Source organism: Accipiter gentilis, chromosome 27 (assembly GCF_929443795.1).
Source record: "Accipiter gentilis chromosome 27, bAccGen1.1, whole genome shotgun sequence".
NCBI lineage: Eukaryota > Metazoa > Chordata > Aves > Accipitriformes > Accipitridae > Astur > Astur gentilis.
The window spans coordinates 3784484-3808455 of NC_064906.1; the positions used below are offsets into that span (position 1 = coordinate 3784484).

The window sequence follows — 23972 nt, forward strand, 5'->3', positions numbered from 1 at the left end:
TTCACTTTTTGAGCTATAGATGTCTTCTCGACCCTTTTACTGCTTTATGGCATGGTGTAAATGGGCTTTGCAAAAGAATCTCTTTGATTTTAACAAAGTGAGAACAGAGAAAGCTTGTGGTTGATGTTGTGTTCTTAGATTTCTCCCCAAAGTACGAAACTAGACAGGAAGCTGGTGAGAATAATGTTTGCTATAAAATGCCATAACTAGAATGCTAGTAGGAATCTGAATTAATTTCGGGAACTTTACTTGTGGAAAAAGTGTATGTAAGTTGTTTTCTACCCCTTCTCTTTCAGTAGGTGTAAGTCTATGAGATCGTACTTTAACTAATGTCTCTCTTCTTGCCCTATTCCAGCCTGTGACAGATGATCTTTAACTGCAGCTGTAGAAGCTGGAAACATACTTTTCTAGTGAGATGATGCATGAAAAAGTAGTTTGGAATACTTGCTATGAAAACTATGCTTTTTTTGAAGTATGAGTAGAGTAGTGGAAGCAAAATAATACTCTGTAACTTATGTTAAATTGTGGCTATTGCTATTGGACTTGTATGGGTTTTTTGCTAATGTCAGTCCTGTGATTAAATTCTGCTCGTTCCTTAAAATTCAGTAAATATACTTAGTAAATACATATTTCTAGTTGTTATCCTTTTCTAAGCTTTATCTGAATATTTGCATAGCTTTTCATGAGGTGAGTATTAATTTAACAGAGAACATGTTCAATTAGAAAATACTATGGTTTGTAATCTAAATGGGCCCTTATAAAACACGCGTCTAACAGTGAAGTGTTGACTTCAGTCACTTATTGTACTCTTGAGGAAGTGGCAGTAACTATGGCAACAAAAATCATGATGCTTTGGAAAACTGGAACTGCCCAGCGTTTGGACTTGATAGTGCCTGATTATATTTAGTAAATTGGTTTTAACTTGTTGTTTATTCAAGGTTTAGGATTCTAGTCCAGAAATTGTCTTTTATTCCCATCTATTACTTAAGAATTAGGAACCCTTTTTTGCCATAATCTGTATGTGCATATCTAAAATGTTCTCTGTCTTGTGGGACTTGCAATTGGATTATGTGTGTATATAACACAAAGACAAGTGGAAGCTGCTTACAAGTGATCCAAAAAAAGAATTGGCCCAGGAGGTGAAATGCAACAGTGGAACAGAACACTTGTTCCTAGTTCTGCTAATGCAACCTGGGACTTCTTACTTTTTTGTACTGCCTTATAGAAATCCTTGAGGCAGTAATTGATTGTCTTTCATAATTTTTACAGTTCTAGCCCTGATGAAGCCCTGGCTTTTTAATTACTCCCAGATACTTTAGGTCATTGTTATAAGAACATGTAAACTTTGGTATTGTGATAACATGTATGTTTGAGGGTTATTTTTATGGTGTATGCCAAGACCTTCAAGAGGCTTGGTCTGCTATCTTGCAGAAGAGTTAGCACTTAGCAGTATAATGTAAGAGCATAATAAGTACTGACTACACTACATTATCTTGTTTCAGATTTGTCAACTGGAGTATGTTTTCTTCCAGACAGTGAGAATAACAAGGTGAAAGCTTTTCTAAATACAGTGAAATTAAAGGTTTTCTAACATTAATCTTGTAATAGACTTAATTCTGTGACAGGAGGAGGGAGGGAATTGAACTGTGTTTATTGTGTTATATTGTATATCCCTTAAGTTTGTAACAGTGCTAGCATGCTGAATGTGTCGTGCCTCACTTTGCCTCCTTTTTGCAGATCACTTAACAGAATTAGTGCCATGGGAGTATGACTCTACCTAATCTTTTTCAGCTGTGAAAATTGTTTACTCCTAGCCGCTGCTGTCTTGTAGTTCTTTATCAATGTAATGACCTTACATTTTAAATCCCAATTGTAGTTTAGCTTAGTGAAAAGCTTTTTGAAGAACTTTTTGGAATACTTTTGGAAATTGATGTAGACAATATCAACCTGATTTGACTTCGGCCTGTACTTGTTAATTACTTTGAGGAATGTTTAGTTCAGATGACTTCTTCAATATCTGTAACATGAAAAACTGGGCCATTTGTAATAACACATTCTTCCTGCTGCCTTTTTTGTGTGTGTGTCTGTGTATGTGGCTATCCCAGAGCTAGCAAATAGCTGTAGGTATTGATGGGTAGGGCTGTGCTTCAGTTGTGTTTATCTACTGTGTTAGAGAAGCTGACAAGTATGGGCACAGAGACACAAGGCAGACAGGAATGGGAGATCTTGTGGCCCTTACAGAAAATGTGCCTCAGGCTGCAGCCAGATGCTGTCCAAGATGTACTACTTAATGTGTCAGCTGTTATTTAATAAATTGATTTAGTTTTCTTTTGTTTGATTTTTCTAGGGACCACAGTGGTTAGTGAGTTGCAGTTGAATGCTCACAGACTGTCACCTGAAAACCATTATTCAAGTCCCTTTCAAATTTTTTACTTTATGAACTTTGACTTTTTTGCTGTCTGTAAAAGATGATCTGTTCATAAGAAAGAATGTGAGACTAAATCCAAAACAGGCATTACATTGTGCTGTTTTTAAAAATCATTCAGGTATATAAAAGATATGATATTTATAGTTAGCTAGATTCAGCTGAAGTACTGCTTTATAAGTAATTTAGTATGTTCATTTGAAGAAACTATCAGCAAAGGATTGATCTGGGTGTATGATTTCTGAAGAGGCACTGTTTTAGCAGTGTAGGAAACTATTGAGAGTTGTCTTTGTACTTTTAAGTTGGTATTGCAGCTTAATGAATGGGTAATTAATGAATGAAGTGTAAACTCTTTAACGCAATGGTTCAGTATTTTATTTTTGAGGTTTAAGTTTGGTGTCATTCAGATGCTTTTACCCTCTTTCCCCTTTATGATCCCTGTGTTTCTTGCATGTATCCGTTCTGGAACCCAGCAGTCAAAGTCCATTGGAGCTAGAATGTTTGCTGGGATAAGTAGGGTAAAAAAAACCCAACCAACCAAACAAAAAACCCGGAGAGGGTGGAGTTTTGGAATATTATCAACCTCATTAATTGTTTATTATTCACTGAATTTATGCAATAGCTAGTAACTCCTAGAAACATTTCTGTATGGATGCTTTTGACAGGTTGGTCCATTTGAACCTTCTGAAAAGCTGATAGAAGGTGAAAGCTCAAGTGATCATCTTAGTAATAGCCTTTTAAGTTTTTTGGAAAATGAGAAACTCTCATCTCTTGCAAGCTCAGAAGAAGATTCCACTGGTAAGTGTATTTATAACCCTGGGTAGTTGAGTCTAGGATTATAACACAATGTTATTGCATACTTAGAGAAGAAAGCTATTGTTTTACCAAAGTATTTAATATAGAATTGCGCTTGATCAAAAACCAGTATTAGGAACATTAAGGAAAACCGTTCATTGGGAAACTGGCTGTTTTAAAATAGTAATGGGAATAGGTGGCTGTGGTATTTGTCAGAGAAAATCACAATGGGAAGTTTACTCTAAAGAATTAACAGTCCTCAGTTACTGCGAATCAAAAATACAGGTAGAAATATGGGCATTCATTTAATAAAGTGATAACCCTAGCTACAGTTTCAGTTTAGATTAGTAGAGATAAACGTTCATGATGAAGAACATACACATGCAGTTAGAATTAACTTTTATTTGAGTTTCAGTTCTCTTTAGATGCTACACAAGCACAGTGACACCCAAGTCAGAAGTCTAGTTTACCTGCAGGGATAAAAGTGAGAGCTTGAGTTCTGTAACTTGTAACTAAACAAGAGTTTTGAAATTTCTGTGCCGTTCCAGTGGCTGCTGCTGAAGCACAGACATGCTCTTCTTTATTAATGCAGCTGACTTTGCCCATAATGTGAAGGATGACAGGGTATGTCCTCAGATGCACCAAGAATGAGGAAGGCAGAGTGATAAATAGGTTTGATGCCGTCTTAAGATCAAGCAGCCCTGCATTCAAGTAGGGTTACTGGATTTCTCCCATGACATCTACAGATGTCATGACTGTCTGTTGAAGTCTCCTTGTTCTTTCTTGTCTAACTTCACTTGTGCATTAAGCGTATAATAATGAAGTTAATAGTTTGCTGAATAAAAATATTGTTTTCTTTCACCCAAGTGTGTGGAATTACATTTAACTGCCCTCCTAAGGTGCTGGTAGTCATTAGCTGGAAATACTTGCCTATTCATGGTTCCAGTACTGGTAAAGCTAACTGATCTTTCTATTTTTCCTGGTCAGTGTGCAATGTACTAATTTTTGTCATGTTATTTAGTGTAAATTTGGGAGGTGAGTATTTCTAAAAATAAGGAGGAAGTCTCTGGTATCTGAGGTAAAATACATTAATCTGCTTTCTCATTATTTGGAAGATAGCAGATGATTGTTTCAGTTTCACAAAGAAGAAATCAAGACATAGGTAAATGAGATTAAAACAATTATTGTGTTATTAATTTGAGTTTGAATTATAGGTATTTGTCTACCATTCAGGTAACTAACTAATCCTTCTATGATTTTTAAAGCATTCTATGGATGTTTGTTCTGAGGGTATGTATTAGTCCTTCTTGAAAAAACTGAAGAAACTTAGCCCGCTGCAGTCCCTCCATCTTCTCCAGTATCATATGTGGAAACAGAGCCATGATTCAGATTTTCATTTATTGACTCTCAAATGTAACAGATCCTGATTGGTTTGCTGTAATATCAAAGTTGCTGAGCATCCTTAACTTCCAATTCAACTAAATCTGATTTTGTTGAAAGAATGTGCTTCTCTAAATCAGGCTCTTTGTACAGGGCACTGGCAAAACTGGGAATGCAAAATGATGGCTTACTTGTGTGCTTGGCATTGTGTAGGCCTCTTTGGCAGAAGGAAATACTGAGAAGATTCTTAAGAATTAGCTTTTTGCGGGTGAAGAATTGAAATATACTCCAAAGGCAGAATTGATGGAGAATTCTTAAACCATTACCAGCAACCTGAAAATTAACATTTCTTTAATTATGTGGAAAACAAAAGAGTTTATAAATGAGTGAGTTTATGAATGCAAGGCCTATTTGAGTATACTGTTTTTTTAATAAGGAGAAACACAAACAGGATGCTGTTTTCGGGAAATGAAAGAATAAAAAGTAATGATGTCAAACAACTTCTTGGCTTACAATGTTTTTACATGTTTCTTCATGTTTTAAAATGGTTTTAAGAGTTTAACCATGTGTTTAACCATGCCCTAAAAAGCTGACTGATGTTTGAGTCTTTAAAACACACAAACAAAAGCCCTGGAAACTCTCCTCTCCCCCAAGTCCCCACAAATTAAAAAAACCAGCCCCAAACCAAGAAAAAGTATTGTCTTGAAAACTTGTCACTTTGCAGATAGGAATAGTACTGTTCTTAGTAATAGCACTTAACATTTTTTGCCATTGAAATACGGAACTATGCTTCAATCATGTTCTGTCAAGTTTGAAAAATGTTACATATATTTTACTTTTAACTTGTGAGTACGTATATGATTTGCTAGTTGAAATGTGGTGGTGTATAGATCATGTGGAGGAAGATGAGTCACTTCATAGCCTGGGACTTAAAATGATAGCTTATGGTCATCTTGTTTTGCTGTTTATCACTAGTAATCATGGAGTAAGACAATTGCATGTTTCTGTGACCCACTTATTTTAAGGGAAGACCAGCATAAGTCTGCTCTGACTGTGTGACTGTTGTGAGACTCAATGTATTAAAAATTATGGAGTTGCTTTGATAATATGTCAGGTGATATAAAATGTCCATAAAAGGTGAACAGGATATCTTTTTCTCTTTCAATAGATGACGATATTGATGATGAAGAGTTCTTTGATAACCAACTAGAAGCCTATTTTGAGCAGCTGATACAACCAGAAATGACAAGAGGAGACACTGAAATACAGAAACTCTCAGAATGCTGTACAGCACTGAAGCTTTCTGAAAATGGCTTACTTCAGGTAGGTATAAAGTGAAGTTCAAAGCTCAGCCTGCCCAGTGGCCCTTAAAAGTTAGCATCATTGAGGGTTGTCTGCCAGGGTGAATTAGGTTTTTTTTTCTTTCCTGACAAACCCAAATACTGTCCAACAGGTAGCCTGTACAGCAAAGGATTCTTTTAAAATGTAAAGATAGCAAATACAGCTCTAAACTAGAAACAAAGCTATTTGAGTGAGCTTCTGACTTTCTCCTGTTCCCTCTGCAAGGTTTTCCCTGGGGGAAGAAGAAAAAAAAAAAAAAGGAAAGAAGCTAGGTAGCTATTTTTGTATTTATTTTCCTCTTCCTTGTAGTGCAGAGCTAGCAGCCGATTCATCTGTTTGTTGCAGAAAGTCTTGCTGTTTATGAGATAAGGTGGAATTAAGTAAGTAGCTGGCTGTCCCAAGAGGCTTTAGTCAGGAAGGCTTGCAGCAAAGCTGAAGAGTTTCCTATTATGCTGTCATCTTTATTCAGGTCTCCATTCAGGTTTTTCACCCCTGTCTAACCCTGCTCCTCACACTCCTCATTGTCATGTGTATAGTCTTCTCCTTTCTTCTGATAAGCAGCTCTGGTAGAGAACCTTGTGCAGTCAATTCTGTTACTTGATCTTGCAAAGAGGGAAGAAACCAACCCCAAACTGCTGAGACTGGTTTTCTGTCCCTTCTCTGGGATGATGGAGACTTGTCCTTGGAGAAATCCTGTAATTAATATAACATCAGTAATATTTCCTGAAGATGGACTTTTTCTGCTGGACTACTTAATACTGCATTTCTTAATCCTTATTTCAAAAGTAAAAATTGCTTTTAGAGTTTTGGGTTGTTTATGCTGGTCTGAACTTACTGTACCTCTGAGGCATTCTCTTGAATGCTTTAAGGTATGAACGCTTCTTACACACCTTGCTTCCCCTCTCAGCTTCCTAGTGGTGGTTTTTAGTGTCAGAGATGGTAAAATGTTTGTAGATAAGTGTTTGGGATCCTCTCAAGTTCACTAAGGGGAAATTATATCATTGGTAACTAAGCAGAAGCCTATACTGATAGCATTATCTTGTGAAGGCATGATTTAAATTTTGATTACCAGCTTCTGAATGCAAAGAATTTTTGATGAAAGACAAATCACCATTAAAAAAAGCTAATACCTATAAAATGCTTGCTTTACCCTGTTCCCTCCAGCCCCAGCAAGCTGGTCAGTTAAACTGAAACTAAGGCCATCTTTTGATCTTGCTTGTAACTTGCTTGTAATGTCCAGGAGATGGGCCTATTGTCTGTGTAGGAATTGCTTCATTTTACTATGATGGTTCTGTGACAAAACTATTTTCAGTAGTTTAACTTGTTGCTATTCTTAATTAGACTTACAGTTTTAACTGTAACTGATTCTGTTTTATTTTTTGTTTCTATAACTATTAAGGTAACGTGCTGGCACTTCTTTTCTATCATACAACTAGTTCATAAAAAATCTTTGATCACTGGTTTATTATCTTGGCTAGCAATGTCCAAGGTTTTATTAAGTGTATAGCATCACAGAGACTCGTTTTTCCAGGAGAGTGAACAAGTCTCTTAACTAATTGGTTAGTGTGTGAAAGGTAAGTGTAGAGCAGCAAGTGGCTGGCTTGTGGTTTGCCTTTGAGCAGCAGTTAGCTCCGTTACAGATTGCTGTGGATTAAGTGCCTTTCCATTTTCTTGGCTTTGCAACAGTGGATGCAATCCTGGCAGTTGCACGCTTGACCAGAATGGGAAAGTGTGATTGATTGGAACAGTTAAATGAACTGTAGCTCCTGAAATTTCAGAAATTTCCCAACTGACATCAGAATTTCCAAGCTGTGAGAAGTGATATGTTAACCCTGTAAAAGTAGTCTGCATAGGCTGCCAGTTGCTGATTTACGGCTGTATGTGAAGAAGGGGATAGGTGGCTGTTTGAAGAGTGAGAATAACACAGTTCTGCTCTCTGACCTCAGGTCTTCTCTATTTGTGTAGGATAGATGTTCCTGCTTCACTGCCATTGTAGATAGGCAGTTGGGCAAGTAGAACAGGTTCTGAGTTGGATTTGGAGTCCTCATCCAGCAGTGGGTCAACCAGAACAGGAAGAGTAGCAGCATGGTGCCCTTGCTAAAGGGAATGAAGGGATGTAGTAGGAATAAGAATAGATCCTCCCGTCTTCTTGCTGTGTATGCCCTTGGAGGCAGATTCGTGGATCGGCATAGCCAGGAACGATTGTCCTTGGTGGTGGTGCTAGCAGCTAGAGATGCCTCTGGCAGTGGCACATGAGTGAACAAAGTATGATAATTTGTTTACTAGAGAATTTTTTTAATATTGTAAAAACAACTGAACTCTTAAAATTTTCTTTTCTTTGGTATATCTGTTCTAGTGTAACTTAAATCTTAATTTTTTTAAAAGGAGAACTTTCAGATTCCTGACACTTACCAGGCTGTGACAGGAGTAGACTCTGGAAATGCCAGTGATGAAGATTCACAAAATCAAGTAATAACTGGATGTCCTGTGCAAAGAGAAGTGCTGCCCAGAGCAGTACAGCAACTGGTATGAAATTGTCATAAACTTCTGTTTATCATATAGAGTAAGACTGTAGTAGAAGGTAGCAGTGTATTTGAAAACTTGTTGAGAGATTGAACTAACAACCCAACCTTTCTGTACAAAAAAATAACACCACTTTGGTTTTAGATATATTTTTCAAACTTGGTTATCTTGCACTATTTTGTACCTAGAACTGTTAGCACAAACAGTTAACAACTGCACTTCTGACACTTTTCAAATGGTTATTGTTTTCTAAGAATTCCGTGACTACTGGAGGTGTGCTAGATTCCTGCACGGCTGCTGAGTTGCAATTAGATTCACTTCAGTGTATGGACAGCCATAAAGGTGATGTTTCGGATGTCCTTCCAAAGCAGGAAATACAGTCCTCCGAGTGTCAGGCTGCTGCTTCTGATGCAGAAGTACTACACACAGCAAGAGGATTTTTGGGGCACTCCACCACTCCTCAAGTTCTTAGTGCAAATGCACTGCTGACAAATGCAACTGAATGTGAAGTTGGTCTTCCTGATACTTACCTGTCTCCAACTGCAGACAGCTGTGAGAACATAAGTTTAGCTACCACAGACAAAGGTAGGTTGCTTTAGGTATAACACATCTATGCAATTGTAACCAGACTTCGTTGCGTGGAGAAAGAAATAAAATTGTAAGCTATGCATTTTTCTTTAGTTGTGCAGGTTGGTAATAAAAGCCGATGTAGCGTGAATAAATTTTGACTTTTTAAAAAAAAAAACCAACAAACAAACCTGACTGTTGTATATTGCACTTAACTTGTTTACTTGATGATGAAACTAGTTTAATCTTGCAGTTGCAGCAACTTGAGCTATGTTTTTTTTGGTTTTTTTTTTTTGAATTGTTGCTGACTTCTGGCAAGTGAACTCCTTAATCTAAACTAAAGAGACTTTGCCATATTTCTTTTTAATTTAATCAACAGTGTAGTATTTGATATATCTTTCAGGTGACTTACCACACAGCATTGTTTATCAAAATGAAGAGGGCAAATGGGTGACTGATCTTGCATATTATACTTCATTTGATGAAGAACAAGATTTAAATCTGTCTGAAGATGATAAAATAAATGAGGAGTTCATTACTGGATGTATGTAATCTTTTTTAGATAGCTGTTGTTATCTGTAATAGTGTTAAGTAAACTTTCGTTGTCTTTTTTTTTTTTAATTGAACATATCAGTATTTGGTGTTGCAAAGCCTTCAGGCTTTAGATAATACAAATTATTTGAAAGCTGATGTTGGTAGTAGCCTATAATGATATTATCATTAGTTATAGTTGATAGCTTCTTTCCATGTTCCCTACTGTTCCTGTGAAGAGTCTTTTGTTTCAAAGAGCATTCTAATGTGTCACTGGTACCTATTGTATGAGCAAAAGTAACTCCTGTAGCTGTCGTTTCCACAATTTTGCCTTTGGACTTTAATTATTATTATCCTTTTTTTTTTCAAGAAGAGGAAACAGTAGTCATTCTGTATTGCATGATGGTTATAAGACAGGAAGTAATTGTAAACAAGAAATTTCTACAAAATCAGCTAGAATGTGAAAAGAGCTGCTGAATCCACTAGCTGGTGATTTCTTTTGTGAACCCCTTGGGAATGTCTTGATGCTGAAAAATGGTACTGGTACTGAAAAATGTTGGAGCTTATTGAGGGGCTTTACGGACTCTTTTTAAACAAATTCCAGGCTTTTTGAACTCCTGTTCACTTAAAAAGTTGTTTATTTTCCTTAAGCTATCTCAGACTGATCTTCTTGAGAGTCTGTATGTTTGTTATACAGGCTTCGATAATATGCACGTAGTGCTGTAGCCAAGTCGATTCCTTAGCACCAAAATGTCATCTGGTCATCTGTTTTACTAGATAGATTCAAGCAATGCGTGCAATAGCATTTCTCCTAGTCTTTTCTGAAGTTGACATATGGATGGGCTAATGTATTCTAAACATGTCCACGGTCCACTCAATGCTCTTCTTTCAAAGAGAATGCTGTATATGTTGCTGTCTAGAATTGTTTATTTTGAATGAGTGATCAGACAGGGTTGATTAATTGAAATAATGTTTTTCAACACTGTAGTGGTTTTCTGCTGGAACAAGCAGATGTGATCCAATTTGGTACAAACTTCCCTATCTACTACGTCAGTAAAGCAGAGTGCCTCCATTACTTGTTCAAATGCCAGGATATTTCAGACACTTTCCTGCATCACAGACTCAGTTTGTCGAGTGACTACAATATTTGGCTGTTGTAAATTTTTCCAAGGCTATTTAGCTTTTTCCCACCTGATAGGTTTTTAAAGCAATTCTCCTTTTGAGCCGATTGGCTTACCTGTCCATGTGATAGAAGACGTGCACTTACAGATTCAATGTTTTTAGCATTTTTCTGGCTGCTAGTTTGCCTGTCTGTCTGCAATGCTCAAGTGTGATGTTTGACAGCTGAGAGAGTTTATTTGTAGGGACAGAAAGGAAATGTTACATGCAATGCTTCTGAGTCTCATTTATGACGTGTCTATCTCTGTCAGCACACTGTGCACACAGTGTATTCTTGTATACAATAGTGCAGGATTGCTCACTTGACAGTTTGGTGCTTCAGGAAGTCTTCAGAGAGCTGTATGGCTTATACAGAGGATTAAGGAAGAACTGATACTGACTTAGAGTTCAACTGGATCTAACCATGTGTCATGTGATAGTGCTAGGTTGCCTTTGGGAAACACAGTTGGATTGCTCAATAAAGATGTATTCCAACTTTGTTTATTTCCTCAGAGTATGTATTGCAACTTCCTGTAAGTAATTTTATGGACAACAGCTGTATTCATGTTACAAGTTTGTGTCCATTCTTAATGTATTCCTCCATTTGCCCTGTGTCCTCTGTGACGAGGGATGCTGTGTGTACAAGGCCACGTATTTTATAAGTTTTGATGGACTTAATGATACCTTAACATTGAAATAAGGTGGTAGAGCAATATCTCTTGATCAGCAGTTTTTCACATCGTTTCGGTGAAGAGACTTTAAGTGTTCATTGTTCTGTGAATTGTAATTGTGAAAATAATACAAGCATTTGAATATAAAAGAAGTATTGATGTATTTGGCCTGTTAATTTGCACATGTGTTTCATGAACTGGTACAAACCAGTCTGTTTCTTTTGCTCTAATTCACAGGTACCACCTTGATGAAATTTTCAAAACCAAACGTAGTGAAAGTTTGTTTGGAATTAACCATATAATGCTCAATTCTAGCTAGTATGGGTGGCATAACCTATGAAAAAAGTTATAGTTTTGGTTTGGGATTAAGGCTGTAAGAGACTTTCTTTATTCACCACTACGCTAGTTAGTTAAATGCAGATTTTACTTTGGCCCCTAAAAATCCAGAGAGTACTCTTTTAAAATGGATTTCATATGAACTTTTCTCACCATAATGGGATGGAATAACTCCTAGTGTGTTCCAAACTGTCTCAGATGTAGAATGAAATATTGCAACATCTGTTGCTCGAAATTTAGTTTAATGATACAAAATAGTAATGACAGCACTTAATAACTTATGCCTTATTTTAATAAATGTTCTCTTTGTTTTTAAGCTGAAGCAGCAGCTATGATTGCACAAGACCAGGAAGAATTTGAAAAAGCACACAAAATTGTGCAGGTAACTAATTATCTCAATGTAAGCAGAATAGTTCTCTATTTACAAGTTACAACTTCTGAAATCTCTTTGTCTGCAGGCGGAAAAAGTAGACATTCTAAATGCATCTGAATTAGGAGATACCTCATGGAAATCTGCCAATAGCTGCATTCTGCTGAGAACATCTGATCTTGACAAAGATGCCAGTTATTTACGTTTGTCTTTGGGAGAGTTCTTCGGTCAGAGATCTGAAGCTCTTGGTTGTCTTGGTGGAGGCAGTGATGTGAAACGGGTATGTATCTCAATATTAAGACACAAGGAAAGGACAAGAACAACAGCTAGCACTACTTTTGGGCTTTTTTTTTTTTATATCATAACTAACTCTTTCCGAGAACTACTTTCTTACGTTCACTTGTGAAGAAAATTCTCTATATGTGACAGGTCTAGATTGGCTTTTGTTTTCCACTTGGAATTTTTGAAGTGAAGGGCTAGCTGGTGTTATGGATGAATCCGGATCTTTACCTTTTGGTCAGGAACTAATTATGTGTAGTATTAGAGAGAGAAAAGTACACCATATACAGGGTCCATGTTGGAGGTCCAAGCAAATGATCCACATAGTATTTGAATGAAATGCTGGTCGGACAGGGGTATTTGAACAGTGAGGGTATCTTTGAATGGCTGTTGATAGTTGATGTGCTATCTAGGCAAATGCACAACTTCAGTAGAAAAAAAAGTGGGCAAGTATGTACAATGGGAGGAAGTCATCAAATACACCTGTGTAATTCAGTGGTGTCCTGGTCAATTGGTAGAGTTGATGTGTTCTGTCCTGGTGCTGAGCGGCAGAGCATGACTCCAGGCAGAGATATTGAGAGCATATGCACTTTCTTTTGTCTAACTGGTATAAATAAGCTGTTAGTTTATTTTATGTATATATTGGAAGTGTGTGTGTTTGGATTAGCCATTTGCAATGCTAGGAGGTATATGTTATTTCTCAGTGGTATGAAAGCCAAACACCAACTGTGGAGGCACTGTGGCTGAAACAACTTTGCAAGCCCACTGAACCTATTTATTAATGATTAAATTTACTCATGCTGTATTCCAGAGTAATTTTATTTATTTATTTATTTATTTTTACAGCCATCTTTTGGTTACTATATTACATCTCCGAAGAAAAGGCAACCTGTTGCTTTGCTAAGGCAATCTGATTCATCAGGAGGTGACACTGGCCAAGAGATTGCACAATTGTCTGAAGTGTTTCCAGGTAATTATAGAACAGAAGGGGCAGCCCTAGACAGTGGTTATAATGGTAGTTAAGAATTACTTTTATATAGCTATTAAAGACTATTAAGAGTAACCTCCTATAGAAAGACTTTAGTTTTCATTCACCAAATATCTTTTTTTTTTGCTGTGAGCACCTCTCTCACCCCCTCTCCCCGCAAAAAAGCAGAGAACCTAAATACTCACAAGAGAGAACATTCTAATATCAAGTACTACCATAAATTGTCTTGGATATTTCAGCATTTCCAGATACTGGGTAACGACCAGAATGTCTTGTAATTATTAAAGTCTGTTCAGAGGTTTTCCTGTTGAAAAAATTGTATAAATGTGTTGCCAAAAAAACCCCAAACAAAGAACCTCAGAAAATTGGTCTGTTTGCTCATACAGGTATAGAGGATACAGGGAAAGAAGGAAGACAGTTCAGGTTATAGCTGAACTGACAGTGTGTGCATAAAACTTAGTCTACATTTTTTCCTACCATCTTTAAAAAAAAAAAAGTTATGCTCCCATGATACCTGCTTAACTTAAAGTAGTAATTTAGGACATTTGTCCAAAATTTTATATGTAAAGATCACAGCATGCATTTTGGTGCATATGTATGCTTATCAACTTAATAAGGTATGTTTAGGAAAGGATGAGTACACTTTAAAGCATCTCTACTGCTCTTGATAGAACTGTGGCAACATCAATCTTTATGAACCTGCTTGTACAGTCTGTACAGTGACTTAAATACTTTTTTGCATTGGTGAAAAATGTTGATCAGGCTTTTAAGGAGCCTGCTTTCTTGAAAGAGCTTTACAGCTGTAATTTTCCTCATGCTGGAACCTTGCAAATATTTTTAAAGGGTCTCTAATGATTTTTTTAAATCTGGTGTTAGTGTGCTTAAATTCACTATGCAATAGTCGGGATTTTTTTCAAAAAATACCAGGGGTTCACTGAGTTCATGGTGTCTGATCTGTTAAAGTACAGTTACAATTGTTGCTTTGAACAATAGAAAAATACCCTAATGTGGTCTGCATTTCTTTTGATATGAGGGTTGCTAGAAATTTTAAAGAAAGAAGGTATTTGGGTCACTTTGTGGCCAAGATATTAAAAGTTACTGCCACCTGATTTTCAGTAGTACTGGCAATAATAATTTTTATCAGCAATACCAGTGTGCTATTCCTGCTTAAGGAGCAGCAGATGAAGAGGAAGCTGAGAAGTCAGCAACCTGAGGAGGGTGTTACTTGAAATATGAAGTATGTCCGAACCCCAAATATCTACTATAAGAACAGAAGTAAGGGGGGGTAAGAAAAAAACAACGGAACACACCCCGCTCCCACCCCCCCAAACAAACCCCAAATGTTTGTTGTTTCATACTTGCTTTCTCACCAATCAGAGCATCTTTAAAAGTTGGTTTTAGTCTTCTAGGGAGTCCAGATGTTTTCCTTCAAGCAGGAACTCATTTATTGAAATGGTAGCCTCCAGATCTTATATGAACAATACCTCCTAGTCTGGGTTTGATCTCCTAATCAAGAAGATTATTTGTGGTTTTGATGATTTCAGAAACATACCTGTCCTTCCTAAACATAATCCTTCAAAATCACCAGTTCACTGCTATCTGCCTCAGTCAAATCCTGTCTTCAGCATTGGCTTTACTCAGATTTAACTCTTCTGGTTTTCTACTGGAGTTTGGTCTATATTCATATTATCTTGCAAACACCATTTTATGAAAAGGTTTGTTTAGCTTATGCTAATATGATAAGCTACCTGAAAATAAAATTCGAAGACTGTAAGCATGGTATTCATAAAGCCAGCTAATTTTGTGACTTGTTTCCTGTACGGTACTCAAAGTTTACATACAATTGATGTTTGCAGTATTTGGCTTTGTGCCTTTATAGCAGCTCTATTTTTTTTTTTTCTTTATAGAGCATTAAGGCAGGATGTGTATCCCAAGATTGGAGGTCTTTAGAGGATTTACTTACTGTAAATTAATTCCCTGTCTTTTTCTTTGTTCTTAGATGATTTAGAAGCACAAACAAAAGAATATGCAAATTCTACCAGCCTTGATGGCGCATGGCATAGTATGGATACTGCAGCTGGAATACATAAAAGCATTAATATAGAAACTGCTACCAAAAGTAAAGCAAAGGTATTTCTCTTTTATTTTCCTATTAAGTGCAACTATGAACTTGAATATGGCTAAATTTAGACTTTCATATCAGCTCACTGCTTTTTATATTGATCATTTGAATCCTAGCAGGTGCCACTGTTTGTTAGGATAGTTTCACTGGAATGCCATGTTCCTGTAGTGAGTCAGGTGTACTATCACCATCTCATTTTCCTTTTTCTTCCTACTTCACTTCTGGAGTTACTTGGTCTGTCAGCCCATAGTTTTTCAGAGATTCCTAGGCTATTGATGTTCTGCAATCAAGTTTCTGAATTTTAGCTATGTCTTCCCCTTCTATTTTTTTTTTTTTTTTTTTAATAAAACAATTGTCTTAGTGCATGTGGATAAAGTATTTTACTTGATAAAATTGAAAAATACTGGTGTGGTGTAAGTCTGAAAAAGGTGTATTTTCAATTTGGTAATCTTAGACACCTACCTTCTCTGCCTTAATGTGTCATGTCCTTTTTCTTATCAAGCAGAACACTACAGACCCATTCAGTTACAGAAACAGCCCTTCTCTGATGTGGTCACTGAAAGGAATCAGTAGCTAGCAAGTTTGGCTTGGTTTAGCTGATTAAATGATGAAAGGTGCAGACTTAAATGCAGAAGGACTGGTTGGGTTGTACACTTGACTGTGTACTGTCATAATTGCTTTCTTTCTAATTTATCCTTATCCCTATTGTTCTAGACACAAAATGAACAATTAGGGGTTTTGATAATGTGTATCCAGATAGTGATTGACCCTACCCTCAATTTGTACAAGTTTAGGTCACCCTTAGTTTGATATGAATGCTAAAATGTTCTCAAACACAGGCAAATCACAGAATGGTTGAGGTCAGCAGGCACTCCTGGAGATTATCTCGTGCATTTCTTCTTGCTCAAAGCCAGGTCAAATAGAGCAGGTTGGTCAAGGTCAGTCACATTTTGAATATGTTCAGGGATGGAGACCCTATAGTCTCTCTGGGTCCTCTCCGGTCAACCTGTTCTGGTGTTTGATCATGTTAACATTAAAATCTTTTCTTTACATTTAAATAGAATTTCCTATATTTAACATTGTGCCCATTGCCTCCTTTCTTCTTACTGGATACCTCAGAGAAGAGTCTGCATCCATCTTCTTTACTCCTCCCTGCCCTCCTTCTCTCCCCATCAGGTATTTATACACGTTGGTAAGATTTCCTCCTGAACTTTGTCTTCCTGAGGCTAAACAATTCCAGCTCTCTCCTCACATGACAGATGCTCCAAGCTCTTACTTATCTTTGTGGCCCTTCACTAGACTCTCTCCAGTATGTCCAAGTCTCTCTTCTACTGGGTGGTCCATAACTGGACATAGCACTCCAGATGTGGTCGCACCAGTGCTGAGTAGAGGGGAAGGATCACCTCCCAAAGTCTGCTGGCAGGTCCTTCTTAGTGCATCCCAGGATGCTGCTGGCCTTCTTTGCCACAAGGGCAAAGTTTGTGGTCAACTTCATGTCTACCAGGACCCCAAAGTCCTTTTCTATTAAGCTGCTTTCTAGCTGGTCAGTCCCCAGCCTGTACGGGTGCATGGGGTTATTCCTCCCCAGGTGCTGATCTTGGCATTTCCCTTTGAACTTCATGGGATTCTTCTCAGCCCATTTTTCTGGCCTCTTGAGGTCCCTCTGAATGACAGCCTACTCTTCCTGGTGTATCAACCACATGTCCCAATTTTTGTATGATGATTGAACTTGCTAATGCTGCGCTCTGCCCCCTCATCCACGTCATTAATGGAGATGTTGAACAGTACTGGTCCCCGTCTTGATCTGTGGGATACTCCACTAGTGAGTGGCTGGCCTGCTGCTGGACTTTGTGCTGCTGATCACAACCCTTTGAGCCTGGCAGTTCAGCCAGTTTTCAGTCCATTCATGGTCTACTTATCTGCTCCATGCTTCCTCAGTCTTTATGAGGATGTTGTGAAGAAATGCATGCATATCTACAGGAGGACAGATGTTTTCTTTTCTTCGTTAATGTATGTGTATCTAAGAGAGGTGGGAAGAGATTGTGGTCTGGATGTGACTTTTTTCATGCCCCTTGCTAAGAGCCCATGTGAAAACTAAAGTAGAAATCAGACCTGAGTGACAGAGAAAACTGTAGTAATAGCTTTGTCTTCCCCTTGTAGAGAGGCAGATGATTTAAAGTTAATTGGGAAGGTACTGCGTGTTGGTCATGGTAGCTTCTTCTCTGCTGTTTGTTCCTGATGGGATTTTACTCCCAGTTCTTCCAAGTGAATTAAAACATTATAGGATTTTAAAAGTTTTACAGGAGTTAAGGCTTCCTAGTAGGCAATCTTTATCGAATCTTTTAAAAAAACACTTTGTGGAGTAGACTTTAAAAAATCAGTACAATGAGAATTATGCCTGTTACAATGTTCCTTCTTGACAGGTGATTAAAAATGTGATAACTAGAAATGTTAGTATGTTACCATATACTGAAATGCAAAATAATTAAGACGAACAAACAAAACACAGAAAACAAAACATTAAACAAAAAATTCTTAATTTGGTGCTTAACTTGTTTTGGTTTGTTGTAGGATGGAACTCATAAAGACAAGTTTGAAGATGGCTTATCTAATAATTCTGATTCTGTCCTGAGTATTAGCACAATTGCATCTGCTATTGCTAATGCTTCTTCCAGTGCTGATCCTTCCCAGCTAGCTGCTATGATGATGGCACTCTCTAAAAAAAGTGGAAGAACATGTTTCCTTCCTGGAATTGTTAAAGAGACAGAACTTTCTGCTAATCAGCTATTATCCAGCAATCTGGAAAATAGCACATTTGATATGGAAAAATACCTCAAAAAAACAGATGAGATCGGACATGAAAGTGAATATGAGAGTACTGTGAAACATGAAGTATCTGTCCAGAACCTTATGCCTGATACCTTTTTACTGAGTGAAGATAAAAACAAGGATACTCTTGCAGAAGGCTTGATAAATAATCATAGCAAGCAGAAAGAAATAGAGAAGCGATTTCTGGATTATCTTCAGGAAGAAAATGATAATCAGAATTTCTCTAGGCTCTCTGGTGTTCCCAACCATGAAGATGTAACTGCAAATAGTGTTAAATTTTCAGAAAAGTTGTCAGATTTAGTAAATAGTAAACATTTACAGGCAGTGAATGCTGATCTTGGATCAGATATGCTTGATACCCAAACCTCACCTAATGGAAATGGAGCACAGATGTGTGGAATTCCTTTAGCAGCAGAAATGGAAGTGGCACAGAGAAATCCACTTGCTTACCTGACCAACGATCTCACTAGTAAATGTATCAGGGAAGATACAGAAACAGTAGATCAAGCAACAAATGCTGTTCCTGAACCATGTAATGATTTGGTGGAGATAAGTACAGGAAATACTCTGTCACTCAGCAACTTAAAACCTGCCAAGCAATCTAGTAAATATGTCTCAGTAAGTCCTACAAAAGCAAAGCCTATGCAGAAATTGAGCAGTGATGAAAAGAAGCAAAATGCAAAAATAGAGAAGAGAAACAAAGATGTGAGTACTGCTTGTGGTGGGAATGCAAAACATGTAACTTTTGAGAAGCTCTCACCAACTTCTCAGAATAGTACTGGTAAGTAAGTAAACTTGTAAAAATGTAACCAGTTGTTGAAAAGATTTTTCTTGACAGTAGACTTGTTCCCTGTGCTTAAATATATACTGTTATGAAATTCTGTTTATTTATCAGAGCATAAACCTGTTGTACCTGAATGTGACTTGCAGCCTCTGGATGATGAGCAGTATAGCTTCAGACCTTCAACTTCACCATTAATTCACTCTTCTCCTAGTGAGACGTCTGGAACAGCGTTTTCAGGGTAAATTTCTTGGTGCAGCTTGTAAGAATTATTAATGCTTCATGAGGATTTTTGAGGGATCAAGTTTTAATTTGAATGTTGTCCTTGATCTCAGTTTATGGAAGATCTTTATTAGGCTAAGACTTCATTCTTAGACTAAGCTTTCTGTTTGCTTTTATTATGTGTATGGGGAAGCAGTCTTAAGCAATTGTTAACTTTTTATTTTCCTCACTGGCACGATGAGACAGAGATGCTGGATAGCAACACTGCTGTTTCTGCTTAGGATTATCCAGTAATGCAAGAATACAAAATATTCAGCCTGTTAGTCAGAGACATCAGATACCTAGAACTGTGTGTTGATGGAGCTATAAAATCTCATATTTATTAATTTTTGTTCTAGTGTAATTCATTTATTACAAATAAAGCTGTTTGGTTGGGGGTTATGCTGTTAGTTATATGATAACAAAGCTTGAAGTTGTAGAGACTAATGAAGATGTGTTTTTTAAACTTATAAGTATTTCACTCAGTTTGGTTCTCTGATTCATACCACTGCTGCTTGTGAGAGACTATGGAAATACTGGTATTGTTTTTGACTGCTTCATATTTTGAAATTGGAACTTGTGTCTAAGATTTAAGGCTTTCTTAGCAACTGAAAGGGCAGTGTTTCTTAAATGAGCTCCCATAACAGTAAGTATTACATGAACCAGAAGATTACAACTAAGTTGATTGTGTAGCCTTAAATATATAAACATGGCCAGTAGCCAATGGCTACATACATTCTCATAAAAAGAGGAGGCAGCTGATTTCTTTGCCTTAACTTCTAAGTTCACTGTTTGATATTTAACTACAGTTAGTGTGTTGTACATGACATTAGAATTACAGGCTGTCTGGCATTTCTCAGACGTTAAAAAGTGCAGAAGTATGTGTATTTTTTTAAGTGTGTTACAGAGACACTTTAACACTTGTGTGTTAAAATTGTCAGTGACTTTAATTGTTTTCATGTTATCTCTTCTTGTTGGACAAAGTAGTGAGAGATCCTGTGTTTTCAGCTGTGTGATATGAAGAGAATTTCAGCAGTGAATAGGAAATAGTAATGTGTGATGCCTGGGATATTGCATGATTTCATCTGACATTCTTCCATCTAGTTAGATACAAGTATATTGATTCACTCTTTTTTTTTTTTTTTTTTTTTTAATAAGTTGTGTTGTCTTTGTGACCTTAACATCTGAGTGCGGTTGTGGAACTCTAATGCTTTGCCTTGTGAATTTATATGCAATGAAAATGAGTTTTATGTACATCAAAGCCAGAACTTGCAAAGGTTAATTGAGAGCTGGTTTCTCGTTTCTACTGATTGTACTAAACAGAATGGTTAGGACAGATGACTTTTAGAATGGTATAGTAATGTGTAGCATTGATTTTCTTAGGGGCAGTGTTAGAAATATATTCTAATACTGACATACTTTGAATCTGTTTTTCAGGTCTGAAACTGACTTTACTTGCACGTCATGTTATCAGGAATCTTCTTGCAAAGAGAATGTACTACCTCAGTCAGTTTACTCAAGTCTTAGCATGAGCAGATTAACATATGTCTCTGCATCTGACAGTACCCTTAAGAATACAGATGTAATACATAATCCAGAGACATACTGGGTAAGACAATCTTGAACTGTAAATATGTATGAATTCCCTTTCTTTAAAACAAACAAACAAACCAGCACCTCCCCCTTACCTCCAAACCAAACCCTTAAATGGTCAAAATAATTCAAAATCAGGAAAGCTGTAAGGGTTTCAGAACATGCTGTGCATAGGGAAAAGGTATTGTGCTTCTCCCCCACTCCAGAGTTTCAGAAATTTAACTTCTGAAATAGATTGTGTTAAATGCACAAACTCCAATGAGTATCAACATAGTAAAACATTCAAACAACTAACTTTTTTCAGAAGTAGGAGTTGGTGTATTTTTCCCCTTTCATTTTTTCCTCAATTTCTTGTTACGTCGTTACGTTCTTGGAATGCAGTGCAGTATTCCAGTAGTAGTTTGCGGGATCTATATTTGCGTTCATCACTCCTGAGGCCCCCTTTCTGCTCAGCTTCAGCTGTTAGAAGAATATTTTTCGTGGTTTTTTTTTTCTGCAGAAATGTTTATAAATACATATTTTAGCTTTAACTTCTTTTTTCAGGACTGAAGCTATCATTTTCTATCTCTGGCAGTCATTCTGACTGTTCTTACTGCTTTAGCAAAGAATGTATTCTGAGAGTGAAGCTTTTGTTCAGACTTAAAATCTTATGCTGGTTAAGATAATTGGCATTCTTTATCTAAATCCATGGGTTCCTTGTAATCTGGAATCTTTCTGTTATACCTCCCTCCTTCCAAAGTGTGTGGAAATGTGGATGGAACTTTAAAAAACAAACACAGCTGAAAAACATCTCTGACTGCATCCATATCTGTGTGAATCTCAGTGGTTACATTTATTTTATACTGTCTTTATCAGTTGTGGATTCCTCTAACACAGGAAATAGAAATGCTACTTAATATGCATTTTTTTTCTTTTTTTCATTTGCAGAGGGTGAGGCTTTTCAGGTATGGTGACTAGTGTGAAAGCTTAGTAAAGCCTTCTCTTCCTCCTATAGGAACACCAGCAGCAATGTTGCTTCATGCTGAAAGCATCAGGAAGAAGGAAGCCTGTGTTATGGCCTATAGCCCATTTTGTTCTAGGTCTAGTTGCTTAAGTTACCCAGGGAATATCTGTTCTTTCCCATCTTGATGTTTCCAGTGGGAATTGCTGTCCTGTAGGCAGGAACCCAAGGGCAAATTTTAAATGGCTATTTGCTTGCAGTCCATGGTGCCATAGCATCAGCCCTTCGGTCCTTTTCACATTTGAAATGCATATAATTCTAGATTCCTGTCATCTCATGCAAATGGGTGGCTCTTGATGCTTTGATGTAAATTGGCTGCATACTAGTTTGCCCCTCTCTCTTGAAGAGATGTTATTATTTGAGTAGTCTTTGTTCCCCAGGATAGTTCAGCAAGGAGATCCTCAAGTACGTTGCCAAAGTTTTACATTTGTCTTATAAGTACGTTTCTAAGTCCCATGTGTAATACTGCAGTGTTAATTTATTCCTTTGGGTTAGTAATCTTTTATGATGAGAGACACCAAGAGCTTTGTCTCATTTGTACTTGTTAAGAGCCGCTTTCATGTCCCTTGCCTGAAGCTTCTTACAGACAACAAGAATATTTGTATTGATGTTATCTTCAGATCTGAATGCTTACTATAGCACAATCTGTTTAACCAGTGGTGCCCTTTCCCTTTAACACTAGGGTCAAGTTGTCAAAGGTGCCTGAATTTTTTTAATTTTTTTTTTTTTTAATTTCTTGTTTGGTTGATTTGGCCTGGTGAGCCATCTTACCTCAGGCAGCTGCCCTGAATGCCCTTTTTAAAGGATTGTAACTTGCAGCTTGCTTTTCTGCAGCAATCTGAACAGCTACTTTATTGTTCTTTCCCCTTCTTTCACATGCCTTTCCCTGCTTTCCAACTCCTATTTACTTAAGCTGAACAATTGCTTTATACTGTAGATACTGTTCATCCTTTTGTGTAGCTCTCTTGTTGCTGTGTCAGAGTTCTCTAGGTACACCTGTCCTGAGCTGATGTCCGATTGCTTTGATACCATGCTGTCTAGTTTTGGTGTCAAAACTTTTAAAAATTATTTTGAAACTCCATTTTTGAAAATGGAATCTGTGATCTGGATGTACTTCACAAGAAAAAAACCTAACCTTTGTGGCATATCTAAAGAACACTTTAATTTTTCAGGTTGGTAGGGGAGATACCTTGAGTTCCATCCACTGTATTGTGAAGACTGCCAAGTATGATGTGATGCCAGTTGTGCGAGGGTGGTTCTCCCATGGTCAAACCTCCTTCACTGATTAGTGCCAATGCTATTGTTAGTAGCTATGAACAGTGCGTGAGAGGGTGTATTCACTTCTGCTCTTGACAGTTAACCCAACAGCAGATTCTTTGAAACACATTGTGTGTATGCATATTTATGAGCTGTACTTCTTTTTGTCTTGGTTTGACTTCTAAGTACAGGAACTCCAAGACTCTGGGACTAAGAGGAATTGAGAATGGGGGTGAGGTGCGCTCATTACGCCTACACCATGCATACCTGCTGAAATGGAAGGTCTCTGGGCTTGATTTCTTTGTGTGAGTGCACAAAGAAAGTGTTTGTGTCAGTGCATTTTCATGCATCTCAAATCCTTTTTTATTAGGAATTTTGTTTGGGGCCATTCAGCTTTTTGATTTTTTTTTTTTTTTTTTTTTAAAGCTGGCAAGTATGTCTTTATTGGTTTTTTGGGGGGGTTGGGGTTAGTTTTTTTGTTCTCAAAAAAATCTATCTGCTATGATGTCACTGTAACTTACTGTGTCTAGGTACTTAGCTTTTCCTAAGAACCCTAAGTACAGATTTGATACCTGATCACATCAGCTTTTTGCTAGTGGATTCTTAATACTTGGGAATTCTCATTTCTTGTCAGAAGAAACTTGGAGCTTAGTAGGCACCTTTTGCATTCAAGAAAGTCAAAGAATATGGATAGAAGTAATCTGTACTGCACTTGGATGCTTCTATTTAGGATCGATTCATGCATTTTTAAACGTGAAAATCTTC

The 23972-nt window shown here is 37.2% G+C and overlaps 1 protein-coding gene across 8 annotated transcripts in view; it reads left to right on the forward strand.

Moving 5' to 3' along the window:
* Window positions 1-23972, forward strand: part of CEP192 (centrosomal protein 192) — a 95722-nt gene that overhangs the window by 3694 nt on the left and 68056 nt on the right. For all 8 annotated transcript variants that reach the window (XR_007509777.1, XR_007509778.1, XR_007509776.1 and 5 more), the window contains 13 exons: window positions 1503-1549; window positions 3091-3223; window positions 5769-5923; window positions 8327-8467; window positions 8719-9049; window positions 9435-9575; window positions 12045-12109; window positions 12186-12377; window positions 13223-13346; window positions 15364-15494; window positions 18058-19096; window positions 19211-19337; window positions 20795-20966. Coding sequence is in view for 2 of the 8 variants with exons in the window: in XM_049830384.1 (XP_049686341.1) it covers window positions 1503-1549; window positions 3091-3223; window positions 5769-5923; window positions 8327-8467; window positions 8719-9049; window positions 9435-9575; window positions 12045-12109; window positions 12186-12377; window positions 13223-13346; window positions 15364-15494; window positions 18058-19096; window positions 19211-19337; window positions 20795-20966 (2798 nt within the window). In the remaining 6 variants the exon portion in view is untranslated. The remainder of the gene's footprint in view (window positions 1-1502; window positions 1550-3090; window positions 3224-5768; window positions 5924-8326; window positions 8468-8718; window positions 9050-9434; window positions 9576-12044; window positions 12110-12185; window positions 12378-13222; window positions 13347-15363; window positions 15495-18057; window positions 19097-19210; window positions 19338-20794; window positions 20967-23972) is intronic.